We start from the raw sequence: 21,210 nt of genomic DNA on the forward strand, positions 1-21,210 counted from the left end.
GGCGAGACTGCGCTTCCCTTAGCGGCGCGCTGGGACGTGGCTGCCGCGCCTCCTGGGCGAGTACGTCAGACAGCGCGGGAATGCGGTGGTGGGAGTTGTACAGCGCACTTTCGGCGCATTCGTCTTCCCTGTCCGCCAGGAGCGATGTTCCGCGAAAACCGGATTCATTCACCTGGCTCTGTTGTAAAGAATTCTAGCATACCAGATGCAGTCATTAGAGCCTTTTCTAGCGCGGCCACCCCTAGCTATGGTATAAACTACCGTCTGGCAGAGTGGAGTCCCGTTCGCCTATCAAAGGGTTTTCTCCGCTTTTACGGCCCCATTTAAGACCTCGCCCGCACAGAATCCGTGTCCAGTTTATTGATGATTATTGTAACTATTGCTTCTGAAGTACCAGTGGTGGTGCTCAAGGGTCAGTGCTGGGCCCAGTCCTGTTCAATATCTTTATTGATGATCTGGACGAGGGCATTGAGTCCAGCATCAGTAAGTTTGCAGATGACACCAAGCTAGGAGCAGGTGTTGATCTGTTGGAAGGTAGGAGATCCCTGCAGAGGGACCTGGACAGGCTGGATGGGTGGGCAGAGACCAATGGGATGAGATTTAACAAGGCCAAGTGCAGGGTTCTGCACTTTGGCCACAACAACCCCAAGCAGTACTACAGGCTGGGGACAGAGTGGCTGGAGAGCAGCCAGGAGGAAAGGGACCTGGGGGTACTGATAGATAGTAGGCTGAAGATGAGGCAGCAGTGTGCCCAGGTGGCCAAGAGAGCCAATGGCATCCTGGCCTGCATCAGGAACAGTGTGGCCAGTAGGACAAGGGAGGTTATTCTTCCCCTGTACTCAGCACTGGTCAGGCCACACCTTGAGTGCTGTGTCCAGTTCTGGGCTCCTCTATTCAAGAGAGATGTTGAGGTGCTGGAACGTGTCCAGAGAAGGGCAACAAAGCTGGTGAGGGGCCTGGAGCACAAATCCTATGAGGAGAGGCTGAGGGAGCTGGGGTTGTTTAGCCTGGAGAAGAGGAGGCTCAGGGGTGACCTCATTGCTGTCTACAACTACCTGAAGGGACATTGTAGCCAGGTGGGGGGTGGTCTCTTCTGCCAGGCAACCAGCAACAGAACAAGGTGACACAGTCTGAAGTTGTGCCAGGGGAAGTACAGGCTGGATGGCAGGAGGAAGTTCTTGCCAGAGAGAGTGATTGGCATTGGAATGGGCTGCCCAGGGAGGTGGTGGAGGCACCGTCCCTGGAGCTGTTCAAGAAAAGACTTAATGAGGCACTTAGTGCCATGGTCTAGTTGACTGGATAGGGCTGGGTGCTAGGTTGGACTGGATGATCTTGGAGGTCTCTTCCAACCTGGTTGATTCTATGATTCTGTGAAATATGGGAACTAACAGAGGTACTGCATAAGGTTCAGAGAAGTACTCCTGCAGGAGTGTCCAAAGTATACCATTTTTTAAGCACTTGGTTCTCTGACCTAAGGTGATGGGTGAAATCAATTTCAATTGTTCTAGTAACAGTAGTTGTAGATTTTGTATGCATTTATGTAGTAATCCAATGTGACTTTGTGTGCTGAAATAAACTAGTTGAAATAAATAAGTTCAGACAAGACTTCAAAGGGGGTAATTGTTATCAAAGTGAAACTGGTTGAGTAAACACCTGGGTTATAGTGATGATCAGTGGTTTTATAGAATCATAGAATCACAGAATCAGACTTTAGAGGTTGAAGGGACCTCCAGAAATCATTGAGTCCAACCTCCCTGCCAAGGCAGGATCCCCTAGGGTAGTTCACACAGGAATACATGCAGGCGGGTTTGGAAATTCTCCAGAGGAGGAGACTCCACAACGTCTCTGGGCAGCTTGTTTCAGTGCTCCGTTGTGGTGGTTTAGGTGTTACCCGCCCCGCCACACTTTAAGAAACACCCAGCTAACTCAGACGGGCTCTGGGAATATAAATGAAGCTTTTTATTTACAGCTAGCACAATATACAAGCAGATATTTACAATATATACAGCATTATAAAAAAATATACAAGGTAAAAGGTAATACAGAAACACAACTCCCCTCCCAGAAACCTGAGTCCCCAGGAGGGGCTCTCAACCACCCCTGCACCTTCCCCCTGCCCCTCTCAACCTTACCCCAGTCTTAAGGAAGAATAGAGGTTCGGCCAAGAGGTTAAGAAGCAAGGTTAGTGGCAGTGAGGTTAGGGAGATGCAGCTCAGTCAAAGCCCAGCCCGAGAGTGAAAACAAAATGGTGAAAGTGTTATCTAATGTTTTCCCTTCTTGTTCCCATACATCTCAGCGAGACTGTGAGGGAAGTTGACATCACAATTGTTTTCCTTTTCACAGCTAAATTTTCTACTTTTTCTCACCAAAACATTCTAGCCTGCTTCAAACTAGCACATCCGTCACCCTCATTGTAAAGAAGTTTCTCCTCATGTTGAGGTGAAACATTCTGTGTTCCAATTTGTATCCATTGCTCCTTCTCTTATTGCTGCTGACCAGTGAAAGACATTGTCTCCATCTACTTGACACCCAAACCTCAGATATTGTATACATTGATCAGATGTCCTCTCAGTCTTCTCTTCTCCACATTAAACAGACCCAGGTCTCTCAGTCTTTCTTCACAGGAGAGATGCTCAAGTCCCCCAGACATCCTTGTGGCTCTCCATTGGACTCTCTCCAGCAGGTCCCTGTCTCTTGAACTGGGGAGCCCAAAATTAGACACAGCATTTCAGGTATGGTCTCACCAGGGCAGAGTAGAGGGAGAGAAGAACCTCCCTAGACCTGCTGGACACACTTTTCTTGATGCACCCCAGGATGCCATTTGCTCTCTTGGTCACAAAGGGCATATTGCTGGCCCATGTAGAACTTGCTGTCCACCAGCACTCCAAGGTCTTTCTCCACGGAGCTGCTTTCCAGTAAGGCAGCCCCCAACCTGTATTGGTGTCTGCTGTTATTCCTTCCCAGAGGTAGGACCTTGCACTTGTCTTTATTGAACTTGATATGGTTTGCCGTCATCCAGCTCTACAGCCCCTCCAGATCTCGTTGTATGGCAGCACAGCCTGACAGGTGTCAGCCACCCTGCCCCACCCCCCCCCCCCCCCCCGCCCCATTTTGTATCATCAGCGAACTTGTTGAGGGTACACTTAATGCCCTCATCCAGATCATTGATACTGAACAAAACTGGACCCAGAACTGATCCCTGGCTACAAACCTCTAACTTGATTCTGTGCTTTTGATGACAACCCTCGGAATTTTGTTGTTGTGGATCCAGTTTTCAATCCCCCTCACAGACTAGTCATCTATGCCACATGTCCTGACCTTATCTACAGGGATGTTGTAGGAGGCAGTGTCAAAAGCCTCGCTCAAGTTAAGAATTATTTTAATTGGAAAAGACCTATAAGATCACTGAGTCCAGCCATCAACCTAAAACCATTAAACCATGTCCTGAAGTGCCATATCCACATGTTCTTGACCGTCTCCAGGAATGGTGACTCCACCTCCTCCCTGGGCAACCTATTCCAATGCTATAAAGATTTTTTTTTCCTAATATCCAGTCTAAACCTCTTCCAGCACTGTTTCAGGCCATTTCACAGAGTCACAGAGTCATCCAGGTTGGAAAAGACCCTGGGATCATCAAGTCCAACCATTGTCCCTACTCTACAATCTTCACCCCTAATCCATATCCTCAAGCACCACATCCAAATCTTTAAACACCTCCAGGGATGATGACTCCACCACCTCCCTGGGCAGCCTGTGCCAGTGTCTGTCCATTCTTGTGAACAAGCTCTTCCTAACGTCCAGTCTAAACCTACCCAGCTACAGCCTGACAAACTTCATGCACACAAACCTCGTGTTTAAGAGAACTCTCATTCTTGATTTATACCATTTTTGTCTGCAAAATCAAAGCACTCCCCAGGCTGTGAGGAGGATGGATGGGATGGAGCATTCCCAAGGAAGAGCCATATCCCTCCTGGCAGCCACTGTGCCCTCTTGTGTTCCTATAATGTTCCTATCACATGATACTAGAAAGAAGAGATTGACCTCCCAGTTCACTACAACCTCTTTTCAGGCAGTTGTAGAGAATAGTGAGGTCTCCCCTCAGCTTCCTCTTCTCTAGGCTAAAGAATCCCAGTTTCCTCAGCCATTTCTCATATGACTTGTTTTCTAGACTCCTCACCAGCTTAACTGCCATTCCTTGGACATGCTCCAGTAACTCATTGTCTTTCTTGTAGTGAAGGCTCCAAAAATGAACATGGTATTTAGGGTGCAGCCTCACCAGTGCCGAGTTTGGGCCGAGGGGCCCAAACACTTCCCTACTCTTACTGGCCACATTATTCCTGATATAGGCCAGGGCGCTGTTGACATTCTTGGCCACTTGGATACATTGCTGGCTCATACTCAGCTGTCTGTCAACCAGCACCCTCAGGTCCTTTTCCACCTGGCTACTTTCCATCCACTCTGACACAAGGCTTTTGCTATCCTGATGTTCTGTAAATCAACCAATTATTAGATAACCCAAAATCCTGCCAGAGACACCAGGCTTGGAGGCAGGTATGGATTTTCTCGTTCTTATGTTTATTCCCTCATCACACCCCACAATGGAGAGCATAGAGGACAACACTACTTACATTTCCTATCCCTTAACCAGACCTTCCAATTCCTTTAAGTTTTTTTTTTCATTACCTTTGGCCTTCTTGCTCTCACTACATTGCTGCCTACCTGGAATATCAGCAGTAGTCTGAGGGCTTTAGTAGGGAAGAAAGTTTTCTCTTCATGTGACTAACACAGGCATCTGGGAGGCAGCAGACTTCCTGAAGACGAGTCCAGGCTGCATATTGGGCCTTCCACTCCTTTCACAAGTGAGTTGCCCATGACAATGGCCCTTCTTTTATTCTTAGCTGATGAGATTTTGATGTGGGGTCTAGACTGGCCAAATTTTGGTAATTCATTGGTGTCTGTCATCCTTGCATTCTCTGCTTCCCTTTGAAGTTAGAGGGACACGCCCATGATGGCTGCTGTTTATCATAGCATCACAGAATGTTAGGAATTAGAAGGGACGTCTAGAGGTCGTCTCGTCCAGCCTCTCTGCCAAAGCAGAGCGCAAAGCTGCTCTCTATGAGCAAACCATGCGTACCGTGAAGACAAAAGGCTGATAATGCAGGGCCAGTGCTGGAATTTCGTATTGAAGCAGAAGGCTGTAGAAAACCACCAAAGATGCCAAGACTTAAGGACACAAAGAACTTTAGGGGAGACATATTTGCTTCGTGAACAGGCATGTTTCAGACAACAGTCGTGTAAACAAAGAACTCTTCAGCTCAACAGAGAAGACCGTGCTGCATATTTAACCCCAACTTAACGTCACTGCCACCTGGGCGGTTTCACCCGGATGGCAGGGGCCGCGCAGTGCTTTCCGCAGGTTGCAGTTTCGCCACCGTACCGGCGCAACGCCACACCGCGACGGTGACGCGCTGCATGCTGGGACAGCCGTTCGCGGTGTTGGCGGTAGCTGCCGCGCCTGGGCGCTGCGCACGGGTCCGCCCCGTCTCTTCCGGCGGAGCGCTTCCGCACACCCGGCAGTGTTTTGGCCTGTCTGTCGTCCCGTAGGAGTGAAGGTTGGCGCTATGGACGTTAATCAGCCCAAGCAGGAGCACTTGCTGGCTCTGAAAGGTATCGGCTGCGCGGCCCGCCGGGCCTCCTAATATTCCTCTATCTTGCTAGTCCGCACCTGCTGCTGCAGCAGTGCTTCCACTGCGCTTGCCTCCGCCCCCCTGTCTGCCCTTGGCCCGGCCCTACAGAGCGGCTCTGTAGCCAGGCCGGGCGCCGCGGTGGGTGGAATGCGGGGTTTGTGGTGGCGGTGGGGCGAGACGGCGCGGGCTCTGGGTTGTGAACTGTTTGTGGAAGACAGTGGTTTTCAGAGACGAGACTAGTTTTTCCTTCCTTTTTGAGGGAAGGTAGAGAGCGGCCCGTCAGAAGGGCCTGACAGTGGAGTGCGAGGCGGGAGTAAAGAGGCGAGAGGCGGCAGCTGTAAGTGGCAAAGGGCCGCGGGTGTGCGCCTGGTTTGATTAGGCCATCGAAGGTGTTTAATGTTATTTGGTTTTGCACAAGGCTTTCAGCAGTTAGAAGAAAATATTTTTTTAAAAGTTCCTTATCAGTTCCTTCGTTCGTTAGTTTGGATTTCCCCCTTTTGATGGTTTTTCCTCCTTTAACCTTATGCTTAATGCACAGCAACTGGGTCTACATCCTTGGTTCAGCCATCACAAATAGTAAAAATAAAAATGTGCGTGTATCTCATATGCCTTACGAGACAAAACAAGAGAGAACGAAAAACCAAGAGGGCCCTGTAAAAAAATGATCATTTCTGCTGGCAGTTGGATAATAGAAATTTAGCAATTGAAATACTAAAAAGACTGAATCTGCTTTGGCTGTAGTCAACAGATACAATTTTTTTGTTAACTATTCCTGTTTATAGAATAGATACTACTAATAAAGTTGGTGTCATAACTGCTTAAAATTTCGGTTCTGCAAGCATTCTAAGTGAGCGAGGCTGCTTGGATGGTAGACGTGGCACTCTGGGACGTGGTTTAATGGTTGTGATGGTGTCAGGTTGTTTTTTGGACTCAGCTATCTCAGGGGTCTTTTCCATCTGAAAAAGTGCTATGATTCTGTGATTTCAAAGCTCACTTTTTGCTCATTTAGTAGTTTTACAACATTCCTGGAGAGAGATTTGTCTGCATGTCGCAATAAAACACATTAAGTACAATTAAAAGTATTAACAAGCCCTTTTTCATATCTTGCACATGGACACACTAAAGCCAAACCCCAAGAACATGAAACATCACCAGCCAACATGTCAAATACATTTTGTTAGTTTTAATTCAAAGTATAAAATTTTATGATGGATCGGAAAACTAAGTAGTGTGTCCAGATGGCCAAGAAGGCAAACAGCATCCTTGTGTGTATTGGAAACAGTGTGGCCAGAAGGACCAGGGACATGGTTATGCTGCTGTACTCAGCACTGGTGAGTCTGTACTTTGATTACTGTGTTTGATTTTGGGCCCCTAACTGCTGGCCTGTGTCTAAAGAAATGCAATTAAGCTGGTGAAAGGTCGAGAGATCAAGTATTATGAGAAGTGGCTGAGGGAGCTGGAATTGTTTAGCCTGGAGAAAAGGAGGCTTGGGTGTGGCTTTACTGCTCCCTATATCTACCTGAAACAATATTGTAGCAAAGTTGGTCTCTTCTCCCAAGTAAAAAGTGATAGCATGAGTCACCATCTCTGGAGGTTATTAAAAACTATATAGATGGAGTGCTGAGGGACATGGCTTTGGAGTGACTTGATAGTGCTAGTTTAATGATTGGACTTGATTTTAAAGATGTAAGATGGACTTGATTTTAAAGATGCAAGGCTAAGGGAAGACCTAATAACTGTATATAAATATGTGAAGGTTGGGTATTGAGGAAGGGACAGCCTCACTTGTGCCCTGTGACAGGACAAGGGGCAATGGATGTAAACTACAGCAGAAGAAGTTCCACCTCAACACAAGGAAGACCTTTACTGTAAGGGCTGCAGAGCACTGGAACAGGCTCCCCAGGATGGTGGTGGAGTCTCCTTCTCCAGAGACTTTTAAGACCCATGTGGATGTGTTCCTCTGTGACCTGTGCTAGATTATATGGTCCTGGGGGATTGGACCTGAAGATCTCCAGAAGTCCCTTCCAAACCCTAACATTCTGTAATCCTGTCTCTTCCAATCCAGATGACTACATGATTCTACAATTTAGCTTTTGTAAGATACCAATATAATATTTTGGCTTGTACTGAATTTGGTGCAGTGTCCAAGCTGCAGATTTTGTTAAAGAAGTGAGAAAGGTAACAGTTGCTTTGCATTTTGACTATTTGAAATGAAATCTTGACGTGGTAATAACTAGCAATCCTAGATTTTACTGATTTGAATATAATTATATATTCCCAGTCTCTGGCAGGACATGTGAATTGATTACAAGCTTGTTCAGGGGGAAGACAGGAGAGCGAGTTACATTTAATAAGCACTGTTTGTAGTTCTACACACACACACCTCCCCTCACCACCAGCAGCTGCTACTTCCCCCACGTTTGAGATAATCTTCATGTGGAAGAATGCAACAATATATCAAAGTGTAAAGTCTTTTAGGAATAATGAGTGTTTTAATTGTTCTAAAAGTTTAATAAATGATTAATCAGGCCCTGAAGAGCTAAAAGGTTGGTTGCAAGTATAGCTCAGAAGCTTTGAGATTAAACCTGAATGTATAGTTCTGATAGGAAATGGAAGCAACCAACTTCAATTTGCTTATAGCGCTTCCCTTTTAACTTGTGACTGAAAGACACTCTATTGTTCAGTACTATTTCAGAAATTTTTTTTGTAATGCATGTTTTTTAGTTACTTTGTATGCTCTGTCTTAAAGTGTAGGAGGGTTAAAAAAAACCCCAAAACCTGATTTCTTTGGTAAATTTCAAGTAAGTAGGCAGTAATTGTATGTCTTCTAATATGCATCACAACACTATAACAAGAATAATGATGAAAAAGCAAACATGAGATAGTGACAGTGAAAGAATCCTCTTGGGAAGGCTAGTTGAGTAAACTGCATGAGTATAGATAATGTTCAGTGTACTGTAGTTATGCTGGTGATGATGGAATAAAGTCACTAATGTTCAATTCTGACAAAATAGAATGTTCTCATCTGCATCTTGCTTGTTTTTGCTATGTGTTGGTTTTTTTGTAAAATGTCCTAACAATATTTTCTTAATATGGTAGTGTCTTACTTTTCTATAATACTTTTGCTTTAGGTCCTGTTTTCCACTGATCTTTGCAGTACAAGGCAAGGAAATTCTTGTAAATAAGATGTTTCAGTCTAGATTTGAGAATCCCAATCGAGAGACTGATATTTGTCTTAAGAATAACTGGATTCCTAATGTACAAGCATGGAAGTGGTCTTGCATTATCGACCATATCAGAGAGATCAAATAAAACTGCAGAAATTTGCAGAAGCAGCAGTAGAAGAGTTTCCAGTTCGTCAGTTACCAAGATTTACACCCTGGTTTCCAAATGATTTAAGCAGACTTCCCCTCAAACCAAAAAAGCACCCACCTGTTATTTCTTGTGAGGAAGCAGAAGAACTGAAACAGCTTTTTACAACTTCAGACTATGTTACAGGGTCTTCTGATTATGACTGCACAAAAAATCTGCTTGAGTTTCAGTCTAATGTGACATACGGACAGTCTTCAGTCCAAGCACAGACTGTTCACAGATCAATTAATGTGGAGAATCAAGAAGAACCACCACCTAATGGAAGAGAAAAACTGAAAAGATCTTGGAGTGTCTCTCTGCCTTGCCCTAAACTTAAAGAAGAGATTCTGCCTCTATCTCAAGAACTGCAAAATAATTTGGAAAGACTTAAACTGCATGCGTTTTATAGAGCAAAGTGGACAATTGAACAGTCTATTTGTAATAATCAGAATTTGGAGGACATCTGGATAAAATTGAACAGGCTCATAAAGCAGAATGAATTGCCATCCTGCAATGCTACTATCCAAAGATCTGTGGGACAGATATGGATTTTCTGTGATATATTATACTGTGAATATGTTAGAAATATTCTTAGGGAAAAGCTGTGCCTTACTGATAAAATGAATTTGCTTGTACATAAATTTGGAATTATATTTAGTTTATAATTGTAAGATAGAGTTTCATTACAAAATTGCTGTGTGAAGCACTAGACTTTAAGCAGTTTAGAATATATTTTAGAACAACTGATGAATTATTGAGCAGAAAACCACCTAATTGTACTTTGCTACATTTTTTTTTTTTTAACTGTAATAGTGTGTTTATTTAACTTTAGTTTGCCAAGAGACTTACAAATGGTTTTATTAAGATTAGTATGTTTCTGTTTGCCTTCACAGTGTATTATGTGGCTTTTCCATACCTTGGTGGTCTAAAGTAAGAAAAAAAAAACAAATCTAGACTATTACAGCAAACTGTGTCAGATAATATTTTTAGTTGTTTTCTTCACTGTAAGGATCTGTAATTATTTTTGACACTGAGACTTTTCAGGATCTGGCTAATTCCTGAGAATAGTGTGCAGGTTTTTAATTAATGAAGATATAGCCATCGTTATAAAATGTAAACTTGACTTTCTGTGGCATGCACATGCTGTATTAGTAATGTTATCTGTGTTTTTCCATAAATATTAATGAGAATTTCGGTGGAAGTTGTGTGCTGAAAAATAATAGAGTGGCATTTACTGTTCCAAGACTTATGTAATGAGATTTTACCCTGATGTTTCTGGTCTTTCATCTCTATATTTGGGGAACATGAAAGCACTAACTTCGACCTGCAGGTCAGCAAGTTAAGAAATCCAGCTTATATGTGTAAACCTCTGTTTGTTGTCATTATGGAAGATAAAGGTCTCTGAGCACTTGATTGCATTTCATGGTGATACAAGGCTGAGCTTTGCGTAATTTTTTTGTCATCTGAAAGAATAAAGTGTTCCAAGGTCGGTCTGTCTCTGCTTAATTCAATGTCTGGAGAGCAGTTAAACTGGAACCAATATGACTGCAAGGGTACGTGTTTCTCTTAGAGACCCATGCTTACTCCATTTGATTTTGGTGTACGTGGAGGTCAAGGTCTGGGACATCTCAGGGGAAAAATAAGTGAATAGTATTTGTTAATTGTTAGATTGTCTTTGTAACACTGACCAAATAAAAGTATGTGTAAGCACAACAGAGATCCCTCCATGTAAATACTACATAAATCACCTTGGACTTTTATTCATTTTTTTTTAAAGTGACATCCTTGTCTTGAAATACTTAATTTTTACTTTAGGCATTACATGGAAACTACAGACCTGTCAGTCTAACCTCAGTGCAGAGTAGGATTGTGGAGGAGATGAACTTGAGTGCCATTATGCAACATATGCAGAGCCACCAAGGCATCGAGCCCAGTTCAGTGTGGGTTCGTGAAGGACAGGTCCTGCTTGACTAACCGGACTTCCTACAACAAGGCATCCCACTTACTGGATGAGAGAAGGGCTGTGGAAGTTATTTACCTGGCATTTAATGTTCTTAGAACATCTTCCTGGAGAAACTATGTTGGATGGGTGGATGCTTTACTGGTTTAAGAACTGGCTGAATGGAGTTACATCTCTGTGATGGTCAGTCATAAGTGCTGTTGTTCAGCACTGAGACCAGGTCTGTATAATATCTTTGGACAAGGGAATTAAATGCAACTTCATTGAGTTTGCAGACACCAAATTGAGTGGCAGTGTTGATCTGGTAGAGGGCCAGGAGGCTATACAGAGGAACCAGGATGGGCTGGATTTATGGGCCAAGGCCGGTTGTCTGAGATTCAGTAAGGCCAAATGCCAAGTCTTGTGCTTGGGTCACAACAACCCCATACAATGCTGTGGGCTTGAGGTGGGGTGTTTGAAAAGCTACCCATGGAGAAAGAGCTGGGAGTGTTGATTTACAGCTGTCTGAACATGAGCCAGCAGTAATGAGCCACTGTCCTGCCCCCATTATCAGGAATAATGTGATGAGCAGGACTGGGAAAATTATTATCCTCTTATACTCAGCACTGGCAAAGCTACCCCTTGAGTGCTGTGTTCAGTTTTGGGACCCTCACTACAAGAGAGACATTGAGGTCCTTGAGTGCGTCTGGAGGAGGGCAATGAAGATGGTGAAGGGTCTGGACACCAGCTGTTATGATGAGTGGCTGAGGGAACTGGGATTGGTTATTCTGGAGAAAAGGAATCTGAGGAAAGAGGAGACTCTCTTCTGCAACCTGATGGGAAGTTGTAGAGAGGTGGGTGTTGGTCTGTTCTCCTAATGAGTAATAGAATGAGAGAAAATGGCCTCAAGTTACACTAGAAGTTTTGATAGGATATTAGAAGAAACTTCTTCACTAGAACAGGCTCCCCAGGGAGATGGTTGAATCCCCATCTCTTAAAGTGTTTAAACGATACATAGACATGGTGCTAAGGGGTGTGGTTCAGTACCAGACTTGGTAGAGTTAAACTTTATGGGGCTTTTCCAACCAAAATGATTCTAAGCACATTGTCCACTTTAGGTGGTTCACATGTATTTCTAATCTGAGTGGATGTTCAGGAGGTCTTATATTGAGCCCCATTGTATTTGAGATGTTTGTGACATTGTGTGTTACCACTTGGCAAAACTGATGTAAAATGCTGTCTAGAGTAACTAGGAGTTATTATTAGTTTTAAAGGTTATATAGGCAGCTTACGCCACTGATACTAGTTTTCTGAGCTTAACAGTAACAAAGGCTCAGGGGTGACCTTATTGCTGTCTACAACTACCTGAAGGGTGGTTGTGGCCAGGGGGAGGTTGCTCTCTTCTCTCAGGTGGCCAGCTCCAGAACAAGAGGACACAGCCTCAGGCTGTGCCAGGGGAAATTTCGGCTCGAGGTGAGGAGAAAGTTCTTCACTGAGAGAGTCATTGGGCACTGGAATGGGCTGCCTGGGGGGGTGGTGGAGTCGTCGTCCCTGGGGCAGTTCAAGGCAAGGTTGGATGTGGCACTTGGTGCCATGGTCTAGCCTTGGGCACTGTGGTAAAGGGTTGGACTTGATGATCTGTGAGGTCTCTTCTAACCTTGGTGATACTGTGATACTGTGTGATACTGTAAAGTTTCTTTGCATGCCAGCGTTTTTGAAGGTATGTCGGACCAGAATGCAGTGTGATTTGAGTTTTATTTGGTGGTGCATTTTGTGTCTAAGTTCATGGAAGATATCCTAAGAAGAGAAAATGTTTTGTAATATTAATTTATTAGCTATATTAAGTGTGATAACATAGATAATTTATTAGTGTTTCAACTTCATTCCATGATTTATTTATTTATTGTCTTAAAGCATGTGTAAACTTGGTCTGTAACTTCTTTTAGAAACAGTCAGCAGCTAGTTTATATAGGCTTAGTGTAGATTTGAATGAAATTAGGTAACCATCAGTAATACAGTCCCACTATATTTCTGCAGCCCTCAACACAAGAAGAACATGGTACATACTGTCATGGTCTTGTTGATTTGACAGGGCTGGGTGCTAGGTTGGACTGGATGATCTTGGAGGTCTCTTCCAACCTGCTTGATTCTATGATTCTATTCTATATTTCATACCAATAAAACTAAACAAACATCTTCATAAACAGAAGGAGAGATAATGTCACTGTTGGGGGTAGTTGCCAGCTTTTTGCTGCTTTGGGTTGCCTTGTATGTGAATAACTGATACATGCATTGCTTAGCTTTGGGCTTCTTAGCTGCATAACTGTCACTGAATACCACCTTTGGTTTCTCTGCCAAATGATCAATGTAGTGTTGGTTAGCACGAGATTGCAAGCTGAAGTCCAGACTTCTCTTTTGAACTTTTGTGGAAATGCATAGCTCACATGCATTTACAATTCATTGTTTATCTTTTTCACGTTCACTGTTGAATAGGGTTCTCCGTTTACTCTGGTATATCTGGGAGCCTTTTATTTACCTTGTAGTTCTAAGTTTTCAGAGGTCACGCTTTGCAACTTTTCACCATTACGAAAATAATTTTGTTACTAATCTGAAAACTGAGATTTGGTTCTGTCATTACTGGTTTGAACAGGTCTGTTGTGTTGTAGTGTAAGTTCTTGTGAAGTAATACAACACACAACTGAAAGTGCTGACCAGATGTATAAAAATGTAAGGATGAAAGCACAATACACATCAGTGCAAGGATGCTGATTTTTTTTTTAAGTCAAGCTAAATGCTTTATTTTTAGTTTTGAGAAATTATGTGTGGTTTATGTTTATTAAGTTTTGAAGAAAAAAAATGAATTGGTGACTTTCACATACTCAGACCAACACCTCAGGTTACAAATGCTCAACTCTGTTTCACATGAATGTTTTCATGAGAAGGTATATGTAAGATTGGGGCCATTTGTTTATATAAATAGGGAGGACTTATTTTTCAGCAACACTTAAATATAAATGAAAATCACAGAATCATAGAATTGTTTGGATTAGAAGCGGCCTCAAAGATCATCCAGTCCCATCCTCCTGCCCTGAGCAGGGACACCTCACACTAGATCAGGCTGCTCAGAACTCCATCCAGCCTGGCCTTAAAGCCTTCCAGGGATAGAGCTTCACCTCCCTGGGCAACCGGTTCCTGTGTCCCATGACCCTCACGGTGAAGACCTTTTTACCTTACACTCAATCTGAATCTACCCACTTAAAGTTTTGCTCCATTCTCCTATCATTACCCAACATCTTAAAAAGTCCCCCACCACTTTTCTTTTAGGCCATCTTGGGATACTGGAAGGCCATGATAAGGTCTCAAAGCCTTTTCTTCTCCAGACTGAACACCCCCAACTCTCGCAGTCTGTCTCCATAGGATAGGTGGTGCAGCCTTCTGATCATGGCCCTTCTCTGGACACATTCCAGCATGTGCATATTTTTCCTGTAACATGGGCTCTAGATCTGGTGGGGTCTCACCAGAGTGGAGTCATGTAATCTTGAGTACTGTGGGTTAAAATTGCCTTTGAAAGTACCACTTTCTTGAAATAGTTTTTTTTAATAGCAAGATCTTATAATTTTGATTTTGTTGGTATTGATGATTTTTTTTTTTTGGGGGGGGGGTTTGCCAGTTTGAGATTGAAGATTCATGGCTAAAAGTAAAGTGATTATATAAGCAATGAAGACTTTTAGACTTATGACTCTGTCTTGTGTGTATGTTGGAGTTTGAAGTGTAAATGCCATTCCTGATAGCCTGGTGTCTGATTAAAAAGATCCATATTAGTCATTATGTCTCATTCGACGACAACTCTAGGATCTTAGAGCAGGTGCTTAACTTAGGAAACTTCACAGAATGAAAGTGGTATGTTTCTCCTGATGTCCATAAGGCAACAAATATAAGACCTTTAGAACATTAGATTGAAAGCACTAGATGTTAGTGCACCAGGGAAATAAAGCAAGAGGGAGCATCAAAAGTGCTTTTGGTTGCTCTGAAAAAGGGTATGTGATCCAAAAAGTTGCTACGGCTTTTCAGGCTAAGACTTCGGGTTTTTTTTGGGGGGGGGTTTGGAAGGACTGCAAGACAAAATTATGCTTAAAAGTATTTAACTGACTTTTGCTTTATTTTCTGATTTTTGCAGTGATGAGGCTAACCAAACCCACTTTATTCACTAATATTCCTGTGACTTGTGAAGAAAGAGATTTGCCAGGTATGTCTTTTCTACCGACAGATTAATATGTACATATTAGTAGATTTAAGTAATACAAGCATCTGAGACTGAGACAAGGAGTTGTATGACCTTCCATAGATAGTAATATGAAAGAGCAATATATATGTGGTAATGGCTGTGAGAAAATACCAAAGTGCACTCTACAATTCTTTACCTACAGCTTTGAAAGTTTGGTGGTGTTGCAAAACGTGACCTCAAGATGTAAGGGAGTTGTAAGAGGGAAATATGTACTTGTGTAAAGTTTGGCATTACTGTCTTCTTTATGTCAAGAGAATGTGCTGGTACTGAGAACCAGTGCATGAATATTCTATGTGGAATTACTTTGCAGCAATCACTGCTTTTGAATTGAGGTTGTGCTTGGAACCTCCTGGAATGTCCCTCAGTTTACAAGTCAAGTATAAGAGAGAGGCAAAGAAAGGACTAAAAAGTAGGGGAACAGAAAGGGGGTTGATTAGTTCTATTATGTAATGTGCTTCACTTGGGAAAAACTTGACTTAAAGTTTAGCATTAATTTGAGCAGTGCCTTTGGGATTGGGCTGTTCAGTATATACACTGATTAACTTAATTGATGCAAGTGCCTGGTAGTAAATTATAATTTTTAGTCAGGCCTGTAGATAGGTGTTTTGTCCCTAACCACATTAATTGTAAAATATGTTCTACATATATTTTACATACATATGTAAAATATGTAAAATAAGTTCTATGTAAGTAAGAGATTAAGTGTCATAGCTTAAATGTCAACAAAGCTTTAGGCTAAGAAAATATTAAGATACTAGCGATTTGCTATTTCTACAGGTAGTCTGTTTAACCAGCTTATGAAAGATGATCCTTCCACTGTAAAGGGAGCAGAAACTTTGATGCTTGGAGAAATGCTGACTCTGCCGCAAAATTTTGGGTAAGAGTGAGTTATTATAACTGTTGTATGCAAGGTTTAGGATTCATTCAATGATAATGTGTTTATTAGTTTTCTGTCTGAGTATTACAATTGTGCAATGAGATATTCAATCATTAAAAAGTAGTCTGTGTCTTGATGTATAATTTGACATAGTATGTAAATGCATACTGCCTGATGTTCCTTGTCTGTGACCTGGCTCTGAATGTAATAAGGATTTAACTTTGAAAGAAATTTTTATCTGTAAGTGAATTTCTAACATAATGCACTGCTATAAACCACATATTCACAAATTGCATTGGGTTGGAAAGGACCCTCAAAGGTCATCTTCTCCAACTGCTCTGCAGTCAGCAGACACACCTCCAACTAGAACAGGCTGACCAGAGCCACATATAGTATGGTCTTGAATGTCTCCAAGAACAAGGCCTCAACAACATCCCTGCACAACCTGTTCCTGTATTTTACTACTCTCACTGTAAAGACTTCGTCTGTATGTCCAACCTAAATCTACCCTGCTCCAGTTTAAAATGAATGCCCCATGTCCTGCTGATACAAGCTCTTCTAAGCAGTTCTTCTCCAACATTTCTTCAGATGTTGAAATGTAGTTATAAAGTCTGCCTTGACCCTTCCCTTCTGCAGGCTGAACAGACACAATTTCCCCAGCCTATCTTCACAGGAGAGGTGCTCCACCCCTGTGATCATCTCTGTGGCCCTCCTCTGGACCTACTGCATCAGGTCCATGTCTCTCTTGTGTTGGGAGGCCCAGAACTGCACACTATACTCCAGATGAGGTCTCACCAGAGCAGCATAAAATGGCAGAATCACCTCTCTTGAGCTTGTCCTGGTTTTAGGGCCCAGGTTCCCTTAAGAAAGTCACAGAGTTCTCCAGGATGACAAGAAAGGTCCAGGAGATGAACCCTTAATTTTTTTGATTCAATCCCATAACTCTGCTAGCACTTTATAAGTGGTCAGTAGCACCAAATCTTTTTCTTCCTTCCTTCGGCTTTCCCGAGGGAGCCCTTATCATCTGGTAAAAGATGGGGCCGTAAATCTGCCTGTGGCCCTCAGGGCCTCACTGACTTCTTGCTGTTCAGTCAAGGCCTCTCTGGGCCTAATGGGAGACAATGGGAGAAGAGAAAACAAGCACTGGGGTTTTGTGTTTCAGTCTGTTTGTGGGGAAGGTTTTGAAAGTGTTCTCATATATCCTGTATCTGTGTTATGTGTTAAGGATTCATGTATTCTGTATTTTCCTGTACTATTTTTAATACAAATGTCTATATTCCTCTCCAATTCAGCTAGAGCATCTTTATTTTGCTTCCTTTGTGAGTAAAATATCTCTTTCTGTCTGCTTTTTAAAACTTACAGATCTACTGGCCATGCTTCTTTCGATGCAGCCCAGGATGCAATTTGCCTTCTGGGCTGCAAGCACACGTTGTTGGTTCATGTCCAGCTTCTCATCCACCAGTACCCCCAAGTCCTTTTCTTGAAGGCTGCTCTCAGTTTCATCATCCCCCAGCCTTCACTGGTATCTTATATGAACAGAATACAATACAGTGATTTTTTTGTGCGTACTGTAAGCCATCTTCTCAGATTTTTATCTAGCAAAATATTCTGATTTGTTTGTTCTCTTCTGGAGTGTGTCTTAGAAGGCTCTGAAAATGCCAGCATACTTTTTCAGGTCTGATCTAGTGCATAAGTGTGTGCATATGCTTATTTGTGTGTGTGTACACACATATAAATACATATATGTATGTATAAAAGAACTTAAAAGATTTTCTGTGAAATGTTTTGTATTTTTTAAAATGGTATTACTAAACATTTTTTTTTCTTCTTTTAACACAGAAATATATTTCTGGGAGAAACGTTTTCCAGTTACATTAGTGTACACAATGATAGTAACCAAGTTGTCAAGGACATATTGGTGAAGGTATGTGAAGATAAATCTACTTTGTGATTTATAAAAAGACTATGTTGAGTATGTTTTCCAACAGTGTATTGTATGTTTAATGCTGGTATGTGCATTTTAGGAAATATATATCACTTTTTCCGATCCTGAAAATATACCTGGAAATTTGAAGTAATAAGACATAAAGACAGAAATGATCACAGTATCACAGTATCACAGTATCATCAGGGTTGGAAGAGACCTCACAGATCATCAAGTCCAACCCTTTACCACAGAGCTCAAGGCTAGACCATGGCACCAAGTGCCACGTCCAATCCTGCCTTGAACAGCTCCAGGGACGGTGACTCCACCACCTCCCCGGGCAGCCCATTCCAGTGTCCAATGACTCTCTCAGTGAAGAACTTTCTCCTCACCTCAAGCCTAAATTTCCCCTGGCGCAGCCTGAGGCTGTGTCCTCTTGTTCTGGTGCTGGCCACCTGAGAGAAGAGAGCAACCTCCTCCTGGCCCCAACCACCCCTCAGGTAGTTGTAGACAGCAATAAGGTCTCCCCTGAGCCTCCTCTTCTCCAGGCTAACCAATCCCAGCTCCCTCAGCCTCTCCTCGTAGGGCTGTGCTCAAGGCCTCTCACCAGCCTTGTCACCCTTCTCTGGACACACTCAAGCATCAAAATGTCCCTCCTAAACTGGGGGGCCCAGAACTGAACACAGTACTCAAGTTAGAACTCTAAAGGCTAAATGAAAATTTAAAATGTTATTTAAAAAATAATAATAAAAAAAAGATGTTTTCAAGCTTCTGTGGAAAACCAATGTAGCAAAACTCCCACAGCTGAAACATTGGAGTTTTATTCACTTGCACTTTGAGTGAGTCTCTGTAAAGCGTGTATTGACTTGTCTTTTGCTTGTATTTCAAATTATTTTTTTATAGTATGTATTTTTTTTCCTAGCATTTTCTGCTGAACAAATAAAATATTGAGAACACATTGAGAAATTCCAGAAGTCATTGTGGAATTCCATGTAAAAAGTAATTGGAAATTTTATAAACTACATGATAAAGGATTGGATCATTTACATATACTTAGAATCATAGAATCAACCAGGTTGGAAGAGACCTCCAAGATCATCGAGTCCAACCTATCACCCAGCCCTATCCAATCAACTAGACCATGGCACTAAGTGCCTCAGCCAGTCTTTTCTTAAAGACCTCCAGGGACGGTGCCTCCACCACCTCCCTGGGCAGCCCATTCCAATGCCAATCACTTTCTCTGTGAAGAACTTCCTCCTAACATCCAGCCTATACCTACCCTGGCACAACTTGAGGCTGTGTCCCCTTGTTCTGTTGCTGGTTGTCTGGGAGAAGAGACCAACCCCCACCTGGCTACAGCCTCCCTTCAGGTAGTTGTAGACAGCAATAAGGTCACCCTGAGTCTCCTCTTCTCCAAGCTAAACACCCCCAGCTCCCTCAGCCTCTCTTCATAGGGTTTATGTTCCAGACCCCTCAGCAGCTTTGTTGCCCTTCTCTGGACATGCTCCAGCACCTCAACACCTCTCTTGAATTGAGGACCTCAGAACTGGACACAGCACTCAAGGTGTGGCCTGAGCAGTGCTGAGTACAGGGGAAGGATAACCTCCCTTGTCCTACTGGCCACACTGTTCCTGATGCTAGCATAAGCACTTAGCTTCCCATTTCAGATGGAAGTCACAGAGACTAGCTTACCCACAAGAGAGAGGTGATGTGTATTAACCTCAGTGCCTTGCCCCAGGATGGATTAGGCTAACTCACAAAATCAGTTGAGAGACTAGGCAGTGTATAACAGTGGTGTCAACCCTTCTGCTTTTGCCTTTCAGTTGTTAGCTACCGCAGCTTAGCTTGAGCCTCCATTTGATTTATACCGACCATATCTGCTATCTAGACAGCACCCAGGAACTCACAGTTGCCCGTAAGAGTGCTGCCTCTTTCAGCCCTTGGCTCCAAGAAAGTCTCAGCAATTGGAAAGGATGAGAGTCATGGCATAAGAGCCATGCACAACTGATGAATTAGAAATTGAAGTTGGAGGCCAAGATATGGTAAAGTAATAAAGTGAATAAACTTGATAGGGACTGTTGTCATCTATTCACACTACTCTCTTCATAGTTTTCCTTTTAAAAGCTCTGGAAAAATGTGACTTTCATATAACAGCCATGGAGGTGCCTGAGTTTATCATTCATCAAACAGCAAAGTAAGACTTCCAAGGGTTTCAGGGTATCTCCCCAATAGCAGACTAGGAACATCTTGGTGCTCAAAATAAACAGCAGCTCAACACTGACATGTGTAATCCTAGCATTGCTGTGAAGTCCAACCATTTGTGTCCACATCTCAGTCAAGGAAGGTGCTGATACCTGTGGTGGAGGGGCAGCAGCCCCAAAACTGAGGCTTCTCTATGCCTCTACATGCCTGGACATGTTTTTCTACCAGGACCCACGAGGCAGTAAACAGTTGTGTAACACACACACGCCCAACCCGTGTGCCCCTGAGGTCCAGGCAGGGAATCTCCTATTGGGAGGTCCAGGCATGTCTCTACTGCCTACTGGGGCAAGGTTTGGCTTACTGCTAGCCAAATGTAATAATGTAATAAGGATTTAACTTTGAAAGAAATTTTTATCTGTAAGTGAATTTCTAACATAATGCACTGCTATAAACCACATATTCACAAATTGCATTGGGTTGGAAAGGACCCTCAAAGGTCATCTTCTCCAACTGCTCTGCAGTCAGCAGACACACCTCCAACTAGAACAGGCTGACCAGAGCCACATATAGTATGGTCTTGAATGTCCATCATTTTAACATGTCTTAATTATATATATGAAAGCATGTAGAATACAAAATGCTCTAGCAAAACCTAATAGTTGCATTATAAAGCTGTTTTTCTTTAGGTTGGCTTAAGCAGATGCAGTTCTGGCCAATGCTTTTGCTCTGTCCCCAGGCCGATCTACAGACAAGTTCTCAGCGCTTGAATCTTTCAGCTTCTAGTGCTGCAGTGGCAGAACTTAAACCTGACTGTTGCATTGATGATGTGATTCATCATGAAGTAAAGGAGATAGGAACACACATGTAAGATCTAAATTTTGTCTATGATTAAGTGAGCTGAAATTAAACTGCAGCACATGCATGCTATTCTGTTGCTCCTTTAAT

At 42.9% G+C, this 21,210-nt stretch overlaps 2 protein-coding genes across 7 annotated transcripts in view; both read left to right on the forward strand.

Moving 5' to 3' along the window:
- Positions 1-5,462: 5,462 nt before the first annotated feature.
- Positions 5,463-21,210, forward strand: part of TRAPPC13 (trafficking protein particle complex subunit 13) — a 36,533-nt gene continuing 20,785 nt past the window's right edge. The window contains exons 1-5 of one of the 5 annotated variants that reach the window (XM_064140184.1): positions 5,463-5,667; positions 15,155-15,223; positions 16,040-16,139; positions 17,979-18,063; positions 21,002-21,129. In XM_064140184.1, the coding sequence (XP_063996254.1) occupies positions 5,622-5,667; positions 15,155-15,223; positions 16,040-16,139; positions 17,979-18,063; positions 21,002-21,129 (428 nt within the window). In that variant the 5' untranslated portion in view covers positions 5,463-5,621. Of the gene's footprint in view, positions 5,668-5,951; positions 6,025-15,154; positions 15,224-16,039; positions 16,140-17,978; positions 18,064-21,001; positions 21,130-21,210 lie in introns of those variants that run through there. The other 4 variants (XM_064140183.1, XM_064140186.1, XM_064140185.1 and 1 more) reach the window with 4 other exon arrangements.
- SHLD3 (shieldin complex subunit 3) lies at positions 5,592-10,751 on the forward strand. 2 transcript variants are annotated; one of them, XM_064140189.1, is made up of 2 exons: positions 5,592-5,667; positions 8,819-10,751. In XM_064140189.1, the coding sequence occupies exon 2, from the start codon at positions 8,954-8,956 to the stop codon at positions 9,701-9,703; it is 750 nt and encodes a 249-aa protein (XP_063996259.1). In that variant the 5' UTR covers positions 5,592-5,667; positions 8,819-8,953; the 3' UTR covers positions 9,704-10,751. The 2 variants fall into 2 exon arrangements, with proteins under 2 accessions (XP_063996259.1, XP_063996260.1); XM_064140190.1 differs by lacking the exon at positions 5,592-5,667 and adding an exon at positions 5,688-5,825.

This window comes from Pogoniulus pusillus, chromosome Z (assembly GCF_015220805.1).
Source record: "Pogoniulus pusillus isolate bPogPus1 chromosome Z, bPogPus1.pri, whole genome shotgun sequence".
Taxonomy (NCBI): domain Eukaryota; kingdom Metazoa; phylum Chordata; class Aves; order Piciformes; family Lybiidae; genus Pogoniulus; species Pogoniulus pusillus.